Source organism: Solea solea, chromosome 13 (genome assembly GCF_958295425.1).
Source record: "Solea solea chromosome 13, fSolSol10.1, whole genome shotgun sequence".
NCBI lineage: Eukaryota > Metazoa > Chordata > Actinopteri > Pleuronectiformes > Soleidae > Solea > Solea solea.
In genome coordinates, this window is record NC_081146.1 from 10,843,465 (window position 1) to 10,860,030 (window position 16,566).

The 16,566-nt window shown below is 41.0% G+C and overlaps 3 protein-coding genes across 3 annotated transcripts in view; 1 reads left to right on the forward strand and 2 right to left on the reverse strand.

The window, feature by feature from the left end:
* LOC131471230 (uncharacterized) overlaps nt 1-926 on the reverse strand; it is a 35,093-nt gene extending 34,167 nt beyond the window's left edge. Inside the window, exon 1 of the mRNA XM_058647670.1 lies at nt 895-926. The gene's annotated coding sequence lies outside the window, so the exon portion shown is untranslated. The remainder of the gene's footprint in view (nt 1-894) is intronic.
* A 2,086-nt stretch (nt 927-3,012) lies between these two features.
* LOC131471232 (potassium channel subfamily K member 5-like) lies at nt 3,013-8,213 on the forward strand. The gene is made up of 5 exons (XM_058647672.1): nt 3,013-3,443; nt 4,413-4,524; nt 4,665-4,831; nt 4,939-5,107; nt 6,348-8,213. The coding sequence occupies exons 1-5, from the start codon at nt 3,258-3,260 to the stop codon at nt 7,025-7,027; spliced, it is 1,314 nt and encodes a 437-aa protein (XP_058503655.1). The 5' UTR covers nt 3,013-3,257; the 3' UTR covers nt 7,028-8,213.
* Nucleotides 8,214-9,413: 1,200 nt separating this feature from the next.
* LOC131471371 (serum paraoxonase/arylesterase 2-like) lies at nt 9,414-12,529 on the reverse strand. Its single transcript, XM_058647889.1, has 9 exons — nt 12,370-12,529; nt 12,202-12,272; nt 12,055-12,110; nt 11,221-11,383; nt 10,775-10,901; nt 10,461-10,664; nt 10,287-10,368; nt 10,020-10,148; nt 9,414-9,857 (listed from the first exon to the last, which is right to left on the reverse strand). The coding sequence occupies exons 1-9, from the start codon at nt 12,444-12,446 to the stop codon at nt 9,696-9,698; spliced, it is 1,071 nt and encodes a 356-aa protein (XP_058503872.1). The 5' UTR covers nt 12,447-12,529; the 3' UTR covers nt 9,414-9,695.
* Nucleotides 12,530-16,566: the final 4,037 nt, after the last annotated feature.

A 16,566-nucleotide genomic window follows, 5' to 3' on the forward strand; every position in this document is an offset into this window, starting at 1 on the left:
TTAGAGTGTTTGCGATTTTTCCACTTTATGTAATGACCCCAAGACGCACAAGTATATTAGGGGACAGGGTCACAGGTACATGATATACCAATAGCAGATTTTCCAGTTGTAACCGCTGAGGTATTTGCAGAATACTCTGTCACTGGAATGCTAAGAAGCAGCTCTGGGGAACTATACTGCTAATGTCTATAACATGGATGTGCACAGATCGACTTCAGGTGGCCTTTTGCCCACTGACCGGACATTTTCTCTAATTTCATATTTTCATTCCATCTTCAAAGTGTCAAATTGAATTTGACTTTTAATTAATGCGAGGCAGCAGTAATTTTTTATTTAATCTTGCACAATATTTATGAGATGGGGGGGGCCTTGTTTTACTTGAGCCCCTGCCCCTACAAATGTCTGTGCACACCCTGGTCCAGCAGCCCTTGATTCTGGTTGTTGCTTTGTCCTGTTTTGTTAAACTCTCATTTGTTTCCATTTAAAAACAGCAAAAAAAAAACAAAAACAAGGTTTACCTCACGCTTCCTGTCAGGTTTCTACAGTGCAGCAAAAAGTCTGTCATTTTCTAAACACATTTCCTTGCTGTTTATTTGAGATAAGGCTTAATATGTTGACCATTATCTGGTCTGTGAAGTGTTGGGGGCTCAGAGTCTCTGATGTCATGAAAACAACATCACCACAAACATTTCTGACTCCCTGTTTTATCATGTAGTGAGAAACTACAGTAGTTTATGAGTTCATGTTACAGCTACAGCACAAATGAAGCGCGACCTCGTCGTCTTTGACATAATCCCTCTTCTAAATGCGGCGCGGTCAACTGTGAATAACCCGCCGCGGTGAGGAAACGTAGAGAAGAACACAGACCTAAACACACGGAGTGAGTCATCATACCTGAGCAGGTAGCTGTCTCCTCTGTCTCCTCTGTCTCCTCTGCCTCCACACGTCAGGTCGGAGACATGATTCCAACCCGGTGTTTCCCTCCTGAGCAACTTGGCGACTATTGAGCAGGTTTCCACGGAGAGACCGATGACGCAGCCACAGTGACGCAGCAGTAAAGTAGTGCAGGGTGGGGATCTGAGGTGGAGGCAGTACTGTACTTCAAAACTCACGGAGAGCTCCTGCTTTCAAATGACTGACAAGCTAGAGGCAAGAACGAGCCTGACTTGTGGTTGTTTCACGTCACTGCGGGTGTGTTTACCACACACAGGTGAGACAGGTGTAAACGTGTGCCTCCTGCTGGTCAGGGCTGGTTAGGACCATAGCTTCCTCAACACAGGAGGGGGACGACTTAAAGTGACAGTTCAGCTTTTACCAAAGGAATGAAAATGTGTGTAAAACACCTTTGTTTAAGATACCTTTTAATGGAAACCCAACTTGTGTCACCACTTATCTCACCAAGCAGTCATGGAGAACCAGCGGGACAAACAGGCACTCGCTTGGCTGCCATCTTTTAGCCACTTAGCCAGGGGCCAGGGGTCACCGCGCTGGGGGGGTTAGATGTTCAGAGTGTGGCAGTGGGCGAGTCCAGTGTGGGTGTGTACCCAGGAGTGGAGGTGACGCCCCCCTCTCCGCCTGCAAAGCACCCCGCTGTTAAGTCCATCGGCCCTGGGAGCTAGAGCCGTAGAGCCGGGTGGGAGAGATCTCAATCAGTTTTTGAAAAGGTTGATTGAAATGTTGATTCTTTTTTGGAATACAGCTGTGTTCCTCCGCTGTGTCAATGTGATGACGTCATCAAACCGTGACCCTCATGTGGAGGATAAAGCGGTAGAAGACGGATGGATACCGGAAAGTAGAGTAATAGCCCTCAGGACTTCCACGGAACAACCTTCCAAACACAGACAAGATTCACCAGCATGTCGTCAGCGTCTCTGTTCCGTAGTTCCTAAATGGTTGGATAACTGCCAGATATGAAAAGTGAAGGTTATCTTGGAAAAGGGGTCAGAAAGGGGCAGAATCACTCACTCATTGAACATTTTTTTTTACAAATCTACAGCCATAAAATCAACATAAATCCAGGCGGCCTGAATATCATGATATTTATAGGAGAATAAACAAAAGGCTCACATAATAAAACCTATGGCTGCTGAATTTGCAGTCTATATCTTACAGCCTTTTCTAACTGGTGTCACTTTGTAAACGCTTTTCTCTCCCACACCAAAGTCCAGGTCACACAGAAGTTGCCGACCCACTGCTGTCTAACAAAAGGGAAAGTGAAAAAGTTAATGTCACCGAGGTGCTGCACGTCACAACTTCTTCATTTTTGAGCAGACATGTGACATAGTTCATCTATGATACATTAAAATTTAATGTTCATGGATTTATATATTTTAAACTCTGCCTATCCCATATCTAGGGAAAGGTGAGGTGAGAGACATTCAGCTGCAACATGCAACTCCACCAGTAGATGCTGCTAAATCCTACACACTGTGCCTTTAAGATTAAGGATTTTAGTGGAGTACATAATATAACAAAGGCCATGGCATCATGATTTAGGGTCTACTGCACTGGTCAAAAGAAAGAAAGAAAGAAAGAAAGAAAGAAAGAAAGAAAGAAAAAGGATCCTATCACAGACCCATGTTATCATACAAAACAGCCAGTATACACCCAAACACTCCACACACTTAACTCCAGCCTTCTGGGTGCAGATAAGAGTAACTGTCATCACCGACACTCACACACACCTACTTTGCCCCACTGAAGATGGTGTCCCCTGTTGTTTGCTACAATAATCTACTCACACTTATTTTTGAGTTAGATTGCTTGTCAGTAGGAAATTAACCTCTGCAGAAAAGTCTGAAATATTTGATCACATATAAGGAAAATTCATAATTCCTAATTGTTTGGGGGATATAATTGTATAATTTAAAGCTTTAATATGCTAATAATGTAAACATTTATACACAGCCCATGAATACATTTTTGCTTTATTTACTGGTTAATGCTATAACTCTGACACAAAAAAGTTAAAAAGAAAAATGTTATTTTTGGGCAATTTTACATTTGGAAAGGATGATTCAATGCAGGTTTTGTCATATTTAAACAATACTGATATTTCATATTTAAATATACATTCAAAGGATGACCTTTGAATGGGACGTGCCTTCGATTCGACAAAGCACGAGTGTCTCCACAGAGAGCAGTGTTGCACTGTTTTAGCAGGAAGGCAACAAGAGCGGGTGGGAATTAAGCATTTTTGTCCCGTGTAATGAACATGAGCCACTCGTCGTCGTTCAGACTGAAGTTATGACTTTAATATGGCTGATAAGGGCCCACTTTTAACTTCATGTGTCATTTTCTACCTGTCGATCGGCGCCGCGATATTCCAGATTCTCGAGGAGCCAAACTGGATGTCCGCCAGAGACAAATACATCCTCCAGAGAGAAAACTTATTAAACAAGTTTTCCTGCTTGACCAAAGAGGATCTGGATGAGATCCTGGAGGTATGATCCCCACCTGTTTTTCGTTTTTTTATATATATCTATATTATGACCTTCTAACACTGTAGCTGTTAAAAAAAAGTTAGATTTGTATTGATGCATAAAATAGATTGAGCCACCAGAGCCCGCATCAAAGTTGAAAGTAATAAACTAAAAATCTAGACTACAGCGTTAAACTATAGACTATAGTGTATTTTATTGTTCATAACATTGTTCATTGGATTCTACACTACAATGTCGCGCTTCTATAGTTTAAAACTGGAAGTCGGTTCAGGTCGCCTTTACGCGTCAGGACACTTCAGGACTTGTTTTTCCTGATCAGGAACAAACTGCCACGAGCGTTTCTACTTCTGCTGAGGTGGATCAGGTGACAATGAAGCAGCTCAATGGTTCCTCACTGTACAGCGCACGAGAAAGTTTGAAGCATTTCTAATTTTTTAATCGACACGCACGAGCAGCAGTGCGCCATAGGCGCGAGTGGGTGTGTGTGTGTATTTCTCCAGACCTTCATACCACAAGGTACATCGTCAAAAGACTGCATGTTTGCATAAGGTGTGTCCAGGTGTGTCTACATGCAGGGCCGTTTCTAGCTTTGTGGGGGCCCTATGCAAGATGCTGTTTGGGGGGCCCTAGTTGTTTTTTTTATTATTCCTAGCCCTCTAGATCAGGGGCGAGCAATTGGTGGCCGATGGGCCAAAACTGGCCCGCCAGCATCAGTGTCTGGCCCAGCAGATGATTTAACAAATCTGATCTTAAATTATTTGCTTATCTTCAAATGAACATGATATTTTGGCCCAATATTTGATAGCTTACAAAAGAATTGGCCCTTGACTCGACCGCATTTACTTGCCGATCCCTGGTGCAGATAGTGTCGTCTGATCAAGAGGGGGCCAATCTAGAGAGGAAAAAAAAAATGGGTGAAAAACAGCGTAAAAATCACGTGGACGTGGACTCACTGTGTTTACCCATCAGATCGTGTCGGAGGCTGCGGGTGAAGGTGTGACCATCACTGGTGACAAATATCACAACTCCTGGGACTGGGCCAACTCTGTCATTTTTGCTGCCACCATTGTCACCACCATAGGTTTGTAAGAGCTGCTGTATTTGGCACCAATTGATTTTATTAACACGTGAAACAACAGCACTAATTGAATAATATTAGTTCAATCATTTAGGTCATTAGATAATGTAAATCTGTTGGTGCTGTTCTCTCGTCATCCACAGGTTATGGAAACGTTGCCCCAAAGACTAAAGGTGGCCGTGTGTTCTGCATCCTGTATGGTCTGTGTGGGATCCCACTGTGTCTGGTATGGATTAGTGAACTGGGATCATTCTTTGGGGACAGGGCTAAGCGTCTGTCCCAGGTTCTGCTCCGTAGAAATATTTCAGTGGTAAGAAAAGACTGAATGCTGTGTTTAAATGGCAAAGTTTTCAAACATGAAGTTGTAATCCCACCTACATATTTTGGTGTTTGTGTTTCCTTTCTTCTTTCTGACAGAAAAAGGTCCAATTCATCTGCACGGCTTTGTTCCTTTTATGGGGGCTGTTTGTGCACCTAGTGATCCCCCCGTTTGTTTTCATGTCTCTGGAAGGATGGAGTTACCTGGAAGGCATCTACTTTTCTTTCATCACTCTCACAACGGTTGGTTTTGGGGATTATGTGGCAGGTAGGTTTATTCATGGTGTTTTTCATCCATACCAGCGGGCATACCAGGTTTGATAATGTTAAGATTCCTGGGGGCCAATGCTCCCTTCATACCTTTTTTTAACAGTAAATGTTACATACAAAGGCACTGTTTTATAATATTTTAATTTCATTGCGACAATTATCATTTTTGAAATGGCAATGTAATGAAATCTAAGCCACGTAGGAGTGAACAAATGAAAAAAAACAAATCTGCCTTTCTTTTACATCTGGAGTCAGATATCATACTGGAACTGCCTGTCACAGCTGGGTTGCAAACTCAGGACTCTAGTTTCAAAACGCAACTCCTTACCAGCCGAGCTAATGGGGGTGACATGAGTCTGTCTGTTTGGTCTGGGCACACACACTTGGCAGGGCTCAATCTGAGGGGCCGAATCAACGGTTGTCTTTCAAATTCCCTCTGCACGCAATAGGATAGCGCTACAATCAATCAGAGCAATGAAGAAGGTGACGTAGTCAGAGCGATGGAAAAGAGTCTATGGACAAGTGTTCCACGTATGGTGTGTTGTGGAAAAGTTTGATGGAGAGATTCCTTTAAGCCAACAAATGTTATGGTAATGGAGCCCAATGACTGCCGTTTTTGCGCAAAGAATATGAGACTTGCGGGCGTGTTTGTACATTCAAAAAAAACAGAAGAAACCCCAAAGTATTGCTAAGAGATTACTGCATGTTGGCGTGGCGGTAGAGAAACCTTCACCCTTTTACTGAGTCGTGAACGTGATTTGCCAGTGTACTGGAGATGGATGGACGAAAAGAACAAGGAAGCCTCCGCAGTAGAAACCACGACAGGTCGTTTCAGATAAACGAGCTCGTGAGCCTATACTCCGAGAGCTAATATTCACCGCAGCATCACCGATGTACAGTATGTTAGTTGTATTTACATGCATTACATGTAGCAGAGACCGTCAGGGACTACACGCGGTCGCAACTCTGTCGTCATTATGTTAAGCCCGCCCACCGACTCTATACACAACGCTTTTTAGCTAACGAGAAGTGTGTAGACGAAACCCTGGCTGCAAATTAAATTTAAATTTGCTACCGCTAGGATACGTATAGATTTCCATTAATAATACATTATAAAACCGAGAGCCGTACAAAATCTTTGGACATGCCTGATCTATACATAATGTTGTTGTTTTTTGGCACAATTTGTCTGGTTCTTTGTTATGAAAGTCATAACAGTGCTTCTACTTCCATTCCAGGTGTAAATCCCAACATGGAATACCCCCCTCTGTACAGAGTATTTGCAGAGATATGGATCTACATGGGTCTGGCCTGGCTGTCTCTTTTCTTCAGCTGGAATGTCCACATGGTAGTGAAAGCTCACGAAGTGTTTAGGAAAAGGAGACACAGACACAGACAGTTAAATGATGAGCAGCCCCTACAAGAAGGAGGAAACAAGGAATTTCCTAATATCAAGCAGTCCGTTATTGACATCTTCAACTTCCTGTCTGAGCAGGAGGACGGCGACTACAGCACCGTCATCAAAGAGATTGGCATCATGGCAAAACATAAAAAGCCTGTTGACAAAATAAATCGCTCTCAGAGTTGCAACGACTTGGACATCCTGACCCTGGATCATTCACCTGGACAGAAGAACATAACCAGTGTCTTTGACCTGTTCAAGAACCCACAGGCCGGCGAGAACAAAGCGGATCAAAGGAAGCAAAAGAGCACAAGAGCAGAATTCACGAGGACAGATAACTTGAAGAGCAAGGACAGCGGTGCATCCGAGTCAGAAAATGGCGGCATTGTCGTCACTGTGCCTGTCAAAGATGCTGCAGAAGAACAAAGTGTGCAGCATCCTGACGGAGGAGAGACTAGGTTTAAAATACTCAAGGTAAATGAAAATGTGTTAACAGACCAGGATGAAAAGGGTTAAATCTTCCTTTCGAAATGGTTCTTCAAATTTACAAACACTGTGGAGGCAGTTAGAGGAAAGGGGTAGTTGTTTTTAAAATCATACTAAAACTGTCAAGAATTAAGGAAATTGCTTTATATCAATTTATGCAAATCAAGGCTGGGCTGTCAAACAGTTTCCTAGCAGGGCAGACTCAGGATTTTATTTATGATTACTGTTTGTGTCTATGACTTGGTTTTGCCCTTTTACTTGGTATTTCTAGTATGACATTGTTTTACTGTAGACTGTCTCCTTGTAAAACGGATGCATCATGAATACTGTTCAAGGGGCGATAACCGACTGTGATTAAAAAGATTTGAATAGTGATCCACCTTCTGAAATGAGCATCAGTGTAACAGCAATAAAGTAAAAATCCATGAATCCATAAAATCAGACTACTTGTGTATGCAACTGAATACATCTGTGATGTAAGAGAAATGAACAATTTAGTTAAAGAAATTTCCAGAAATGTCTCCAACATGTATTTTCTTTTCCATATTTTCATATTTTAGCTTGTTTGTGCAAAACAACATAAATTCACTGTTGTGTTGGCATGGATGGAAGCCAAACAATGCCAAACAGAGTTTGAACCTTCTCCCCAAGTTCAAACAGATATCATAATATTGGGCAAAAAGTATATATATATATATATACAGTATATATATATATATTTTTTTAGAAACACATCCATATGTATATATGTATATATATATATTATCCTGCGTACTGTAGCTTTAAAGAATTAGCTTTTGTGATACAAAGCGAAACAGCAACAGCTTGTTTTTGTTTTTTTTTTACAAATGTTATTGTATTATAGCCCTTATTTCAAAGTGTTTCATGTATGTGCTTAATTCAGTGTCTTGACTGTTTTACGCAGGGATGATTAACCACCTGGCATCATCAGTGAATGCTTCTTTTGAGGAGCAAACTGAAAATGTTGGAGTGTTTTTATCAGTCTAAATAATTCTCAACCACACCTCCTAACTAATTTCATTGATAAGACAACAGCTATGCTAAAACTCCACTCCACTGAATTGTTGAAGTCCTGGGCATACTCCCAATGACCACACTGCACCGTCCACTTTTTATTGTTTTAACTTATGTGTTTGTATTATATGTAAGGTGACCTTGAGTGTCAAGAAAGGTCCAATAAAATGTATTACTATTAGTCGAGCGTTGTGAATGTTTAATGAAAATATATTGTGTATGTTAATATTCATGACTTAGATAAAGAACAAACACCACAGTTTATGTCAAATGAATGCACAAAAAAAGGAAATTCCAAAGGGTCCACATTAAAAATAGTAGAGAAAAACTCCTGAAGAGTAATATCTTTAATCTTTGTATCGATGAACCACTTTGGTTTCATCAATGGAGAAAAAATTCTTACATTGATACAATAAAAACATTATTAAAGGTTATAATATTTACCTTCACAGTGGCCACATATAGAGAGATCTGCCAAATAAAGTGTTGGGAATGACAAATGTGGCAGGTCTCCATCTCAAATACTCACAGCACTGATAAAGACGAGTCTGTCCCCAACGACTGTTATATCCTCTGAACCATTATCTGAAAGCACGCAGCAGCAAAGCGGTTAGTTTTAATGCCAGACGGTTTATTTGAGATTTTTTTGGTTGTAGTTGGTGAGTAGTTACTTACTCAGGTGTTACCGAGCCACATATTCGGGATTATAGAAAGGTAACAAAATATCCAAAATAACCACTGTTACACCAAGGTATCCATAAAATCATATTATTAGGTGTCTTAGTATGTGCCCACATTTGATGGTGAACAGCTATACACCATATGTCAACCAAAGTCATCTAAAATACTTTGAAAACCCATTAGTTTTTTACACACAAAAGACAACTTGTCGAAGGAATTAGTCAACTCTTGTTCATAACTTTGCTGCATAGAGGGTGTAGAACCACAACAGGGTTGTGACAGGAGGATAATTTAGCTCGTTTGTGCAAAACAACATAAAATTGCTGTTGTTTTGGCATGGGTGAAAGCCAAACAGTGCATCCTCTGCTGCAAGAACTTGGTTATTACTTCCAACAGTCTGAGTGCTTCTAGGCAGTATATTTTGATCTCAAATGTGGTTATAAATTGAGTGTGAACATTCTGCCCAACTTCAAACAAATATCGTAATATTGGGTCAAAAGTGACATCTCAAAACATTCACGTTATTACCACCTGGGAATATATATATATACACACATACAGTATATATGTATATACATACATACCCACACACACACACACACATACATACATACATATACATACACACACACACATATTATCCTGTGTACTGTAGCTTTAAAGAATTAGCTAATGTGATACAAAGCGAAACAGCAACAGCTTTTTTTTTTACACATTTTATTGTAATATAGCCCTTATTTCACAGTGTTTCATGTATGTTGTTAATACATGGGTCAGGTGAAGAAACACATCCACTTTCTTGCAGCTTCGACCACGCGTTATTTATGCACAATTAGACTCCAGTCAAGAGTCTACAAGTCATACAATTTCTTAAATCATGCTTCATTATCTTCCCGTCTGGGTGAGAGCCTTACACAGTGTTAATCCTTGATTTCATCTTTTAATTGAACTTCAGTCCATTTAAAGATAAAAGAGTCATTGTCTACTTCAGGTCACAGACCAAAGCTTTATGGAACACTGTGCCAATTAGCAACTTCCCTCCATATGTTGTGGCTACAGATGAACCCATGATCACCTGACCATCATCTGCATATACCTGAGTCACCACCGGCTCATCAGAATGGATCTTCTGGATCCTGATGACCTGAAGAAAACGTAAACCAGAGACAGAGAGAGAGAATTACAATGATGATACAGTTAAGAGTTATCTTTACGTTTTAGTTAAGATATTATAGATTTTAAAAAGTGAACACATAAAGCTTAATATTTCTTAATGTTACAACCTGGTTTAAGTGAACGGACAAACCTCTGATCCAGGTGGGTCGTTGGGGTCGGACACAAACAATTTCCATCCGTTAGGGTGACAGCCTAACCACAGGTCACCTGTTTCAGGGTCAACTTCAATGTTGTCACAGAGTGAACCCAGAGCCACAGACTGGTGACACAAACGTGTGTAAACATACAGTCATCATGGTTTTTTAAAAATGAATTACTATTCAAGCATATTTGCAATTATGGGTAAATAGTATACACAATAACTGAAAAATCATTGCGCAAAAGTTAAAATATTTACCTTTACAGGGGCCAAAGTGTTGTCTTCTTTCCGCTCCAGCAAATGCACATTGTGGTCAAGCACATCTGCCACATATATATGTCTATAAATATTAATAAAGTTCAAAAAAGGTTAAGGATATTTCAATATTCAAGCATGAAAGATCACTGGTGTCTCTCCAAACATTACTCTTACCTTTTATCTGGAGACATATTGATGCCATTGGCCATGTAGTAACCTTCGGAGACTATTTTGACATCCTTGGGACTGTAGTACACAACATTAGACCAAGGCTGAGACAGAAGAGGCTCCACCACAGCTTTGAAGATATTGTGGGAAAAATAGTGATCGTTGGTTGCATAGAAACTATCCACACCCACTGCAACAATATCATTTAGACTGGAAAGAAATCAAAACACTTTAATGACACACAATAAACATTTTATTAGCCATGAACAGAGTGTGTTGTTTTAGATGGGGTACAGTTTAAATGTGTCACCATACTGCACCTGTAGAGAAGTTCATGCTTTATTGTGTTCAGATGCGCCAGGGAGTGATCGTCCTCAACAAATCTAAAGACCTCTACTTGACTTTTGTGCTGAGGATGGTTGACAACAAACAGGTATATCTCGTCATCTGATGGGAAACAAGGAAAGCATTGTTAGAAAAGTGAAATTAACTGATTGCATACATACAGACACAGCCCAGGTGTAATAATCTCAGTGTGTCCACAAACAGGTTTGTCCACATACCTCTACAGGCACACACAAGCCAAACACATGTAAAAACATCCTCATCACTAACCATTCAATCAGATGTAGGGAAAATTAACAAATATGTTTCTTTTGTTTCGATGAAAAATATGAAACAGAATTGATGTTACTCTTGTAAAAACAAGCCACTGGACTATATTTTTTCCCTTCGCGTCAGAAATGTGTGTAACATGTGCTTTCACCATTTGCATCAACATATGCACTGATGCCATGGGGGTTGAATATGTCCAGATCAAAGTTTCTTGGCATGCGCAGCTCCACTGGTTTCATCCGAGGATCTTGTAGATCAACAGAGTAGATCTTTCCTGGTACATCCAAGTCTGGTAGTCCAGGATACTTCAGACCCTTGAGATATTAAAAAAAAAAAGCATATGAAATGACTAACACAGATGTTAGGTTGTTCAATAAAATACGACATGACAAAACATGGCACCATATAGAAACCATGGTGCCATGTTTTTGTTTGATTTTCTTCTTCCCTTCATCTGATAAAATAGAAATATTAGCAGCAGTACTTTCTAAACAGAAACAATCAGACCTATCTGAGGGTGTGTTTGTGTGTATACAGAGGCAGCGCAGGGGTGGGTGGGGGCAAGTTGCATTTATCCCATCAAACTGCTGGACAACCACGTTTGTTTGTTTTTTTAGCAGGAAAATTCAATTTACAAGTGGCAATTTTCTGAGAGCAAACATGTGTGGAGTTGCATCAAGTCTGTAACCCGATTAATGATGCAGTCCAGGGGCGGGGCAGAAGAGTCTTTCTTTTCATCACTTTTAATATTATACTGAATGGTTAATAGTCAACTATTGATCAATAATGCCATAAATAATCCTGCCTACTATGCCTTTAAATGGCTTTACCCAAAATAAAAGGACTCTTTCCAACACGTGTTTTAATTCATAGCGAGTTTTGCTCCGAGTTGTAATTCTTTTAGTGTCTTTTCTGATGAGGTTCTTTAACGTTAGACAACAACAACCTTTAACAAACGTGGCAGCTGCACAATTCAAATACTCACAGTGCTGATAAAGGCGAGTCCATCCCGAACCACTGTTATATCCTCCGAGCCATGACCTGAAAGTACGCAGCAGCACCAAAAGGGTTAGTTTTAATCTCTCTGTGTGTTTGAGATTCGTTAGGTTGCAGTTGGTGAGTAGTTACTTACTCAGGTGTTTCAGAGTCACACAGTTGGGCAGGTGATTTCTGACCAGTTCTCTGGAGGCGAGAGTCCTTTTCCTGCAGTGTTTTCAACACAAATCATTACTTTACTCCCGACGGTGGGGGGAAAAAAAAATCGTTATTCAAACATTAACAAAGTTGGTTTCTACATTACCTTAAGTTAAGAATCCTCTCTCCCAACAGCGCCGATAAGGCAGCTATTACCAGAGAGATTAACACTAGCTTTCCCATTTGGAAACGATTTACCTAAAGGCAAAAGTTTAGCTTATGTCCCCCCAACTACCGTAGCCGAGGAGGTTCACGCGCCACTAACGTTGCCTTCATGACCGTCGGAAACACCAGAAAGTAATAACGCCTACTTAAAGGCGTATCTGCAGCAGAATGTGTGCGTTTTTAATTTTGAAAACGCAGAATGATGCACACACACACGCACACACAGTTTCCAGATTTATTTAATAATTATTCAATATCCAATTGTCCGATATGTATATCTCTTATAGCAAATAGAGTAACGCAAAATCAAATTAAATGTATTACATTACACCTGCAGGACAATATACATTGTATTGACTGATGATTAACCACCTTGCAGCTTTGATGAACATCTATAACAGCCCTGGTCTGATGTCACGACATAAAACCTTTTGTACACAAGCTATGGACGTGGTCTGTTCTACACAGACCTCTGTGCATGTGTAATGGCAGGACTCCATCAGGTGGATTTGTAAACTTTTGTCTGATTTTCTGTGGCTTTCATGTTTTCCGAAGAGAATAATTACTAAGGCATGAAATGGTCAAAGGGCGTCACGTGCAACCTCATGTTTGAACAGGTCTGACAGAAAAATGTGAACTCTGTTTTGTGGTTCATTTATTTTATTCACATTCCTCTTTCATGTTTTTCAAAAACATATGGAAATGTTTACACTCACTGGTCACTTTATTGGGTACACCTGCTCTACTGCTTAATACAAATATTTATGCGGCCAATCATCATGGCAGCAACTTATTGTCGTGTTGGTGTCAGACAGGCTGGACTGAGTATTTCAGAAGCTGCTGATCTTCTAGGGTTCTTATACAAGACTATCTCTGTACTCTTTACAGAGAATGGTCCAAAAACAGTGAATACATTCTGTGAATGGCAGTTCTCTGGGCAAAAAATGCTATGTTGATGCTAGAGGTCAAAGGAGAATGACCAGACTGGTTCCAGATGATAGAAAGGCAACAGTAATAAAGTATGCTTATACATTGATGCCTCCAAAATTAAGACTTGTGCATAATGTATCCACAACCAATGGTTATACACCAACTTTCTTCACACTTACCAGAAAACAAGTTGTTTTGGACACACCATCATGATGATCATAGAATGTATGTGGATCCATGGTTCTCAAATTGACCTCCAAACTGTTCAGGAAGAATTTTCAACCACCCTCATTTGTAGGACCACTTCAGCTCAGCCATGTTCTTGGTGTTCATGTCTGATGTGAACTGCATGTCTGAGGTCATTCTTTCTGGTTAAGGTCTGCGGTGTGACTCAGACACTTCAAAAGGTGTGCTTTCTTATGTTGAAGCCATTCTGAAGTGGATTTATTTAGCATTTTTGGTCACTTTCTCACCCAGCTTCTATCAAGCTTCGACTAGCGGACAGACACCCTTAGACTTAGACTTAGACTTCCTTTTATTGTCATTGCACAGAAAACACAGCAGTGAAAACTGGCAACGAAATTACGTTGCTTGGCAAGCAGATAAAAAACCAACACATAGCATTGAATTGAGGTAGATTATTGTGTACTGTGATTAGTAAAATAAATAAATAAGTGTTTTTGTATATAAATATATATAAAAGTAGTGCAAAATATTGCACAGATTGTGTGTGTGTGTGGGGGGGGGGGGGGGGGGGGGTATTTGGAATTTAGTAGTCTGATGGCCAGCGGAAAGTAACTATTTTTGAGTCTGTTTGTTCTGCAGCGGATGCTGCGGAACCTCCTGCCAGATGCCAGCAGGGAGAACAGTCCATGGTGGGGGTGGGTGTGATCAGTGAGGATCTGGTGAGCCCTTGTTAGGCAGCGCTTGTGTGCAATGTCCTGGATGGGTGGGAGTGGAGTCCCAATGATCTTCTCCGCTGATCTCACCACCCTCTGCAGAGACTTCCAGTCGGAGGCCTTGTAGCTCCCAAACCAGACGGAGATGCCACTGGTCAGCAGGCTCTCGATGGTCCCTCTGTAGAAGGTGGAGAGGATGGGAGGGGGGAGAGACACCCTTCTCATCCGTCGCAGGAAGTGTAGGCGCTGCTGGGCTTTCTTCACCAGGGAGGTGGTGTGAAGTGTGCAGCTGAGGTTGTCTGTGATGTGAACTCCCAGGAACTTGGTACTGCTGACGACCTCCACCGCTGTGCCATTGATGAGAAGTGGTGTATGGCTGGGACGGGATCTTCTGAAGTCGACGATGATCTCTTCTGTCTTGTCAACATTCAGGAGCAGGTTGTTCACCCTGCACCAGTCCACCAGATGTCGCACTTCCTCTCTGTAGGCCAGTTTGTTGTTGTCCTGAATGAGGCCCACAACTGTTGTGTCGTCCGCATATTTTAGGATGTGGTTGGTGTTGTACCTGGGACGACAGTCGTGGGTCATCAGGGTGAACAACAGGGGACTCAGGACGCAGCCCTGTGGGGAACCGGTGCTCAGGGAGATGACACTTGAGGTATTGTTACCCACACGGACAGACTGGGTTCTGTCGGTGAGGAAGTCCAGCAGCCAGTTGCACAGGGGGGTGTTGAGGCCCAGTGGGCCCAGTTTGTGTACCAGGTCCTGGGGGATGATCGTGCTGAATGCTGAGCTGAAGTCCAGAAACAGCATCCGCACGTGGGTGTTCTTGTCCTCCAGGTGCTCCAGGCTCAGATGGAGAGCAGTGGAGATGGCGTCCTCAGTGGAGCGGTTAGGTTGGTACGCAAACTGGAGCGGGTCGTATAAATATATATTTATAAATATATATAACAGAGTGTGTTGTTTTAGATGGGGGTACAGTTTAAATTTGTCACCATACTGCACCTGTAGAGAAGTTCAGGCTTTATTGTGTTCAGATGCACCAGGGAGTGATCGTCCTCAACAGATCTAAAGACCTCTATTTGGCTTTTTTGCTGAGGACAGTTGACAACAAAGATGTATATCTCGTCATCTGATTGGGAAACAAGGATAGCATTTTTATGAAAGTGAAATTAACTGATTGCATACATACAGACACAGCCCAGGTGTAATAATCTCAGCATCTCCTTATGGGCCCAGAGGTTACTCACTAAAACTGAAGGACAACAGGTTTGTCCACATAACTCTACAGGCACACACAAGCCAAACACAAATGTGAAAAATCCTCATCACTAACCATTCAATCAGATGTAGTGAAAATTAACAGAGAAGAGTTTTCCTGCCACAACGGAGACTGGTAGCCCAGGATACTTCAGACTTCAGATACTTCAGGATACTTTGAGGATAGTTAAATACATGTGTTAAACATTTTATCTATGTAGAATGAAACATGATTAATGTACTTTGGACAACAAAGTTGTAATAGATGTAATATTTTTACAATCTGTCATTGTCACTTTGTCTGCCTTGTAGCTCATCTCTACTTTCATCATAATTCTCCACTGCTGTGTCTCTGTTGTTGCTCAGAACTGGCCCACCTTTTACTCCACTTGCTGATGAAACTACATATATATTATCCAAGTAAAACAGATGTTGGGCTTAGTATGTATGTGTCTTTTGGTTGCGAGGGATCCTCAAACTAACTGGCAATGCATGAGAGCCAAGACAAAGAAGGGGGATGCTGTTATTCTGACTATGACAAATTTGATTCCATACAATTTAATAGTAATATGTGAACATGTATTTTTAAATCCCTTTCCTAATGTAAATGTACAGTCCAGTAAATTGTGCCATAGCTCTATATAAGCTAGTGCGTATTGAATAAGTTTCCTTTATCTAAAAAGAGTGTCTCTTTTGGGTCAGTTTTGCTGGTCCCAAGACCAGATAAGGAGGTTTAGAACTGTGAACCCCCCTATTTAGGGTGGGTTTGTTTTTACTCATTTTGTATACTTTTGTCTATTCCTCTCTCCATTACATACACAAAAATTAGGTGATGATATTTAGGGACATCTAGTGACTTTTAGGACAGCCAATAACTACTTTCTTTACTGAGGAGCTGGTAACACAGAGAGCCTAGATGAAGCTCTACTGATCAATGATCCTAAAATAATCCTGCCGACAGTACCTTTAAATGGCTTTACCTGAACTGATAGGACTGATTACCGATTACTAATTGTAATAAATCTGCTATTTATTGTATTGTGAGTTTA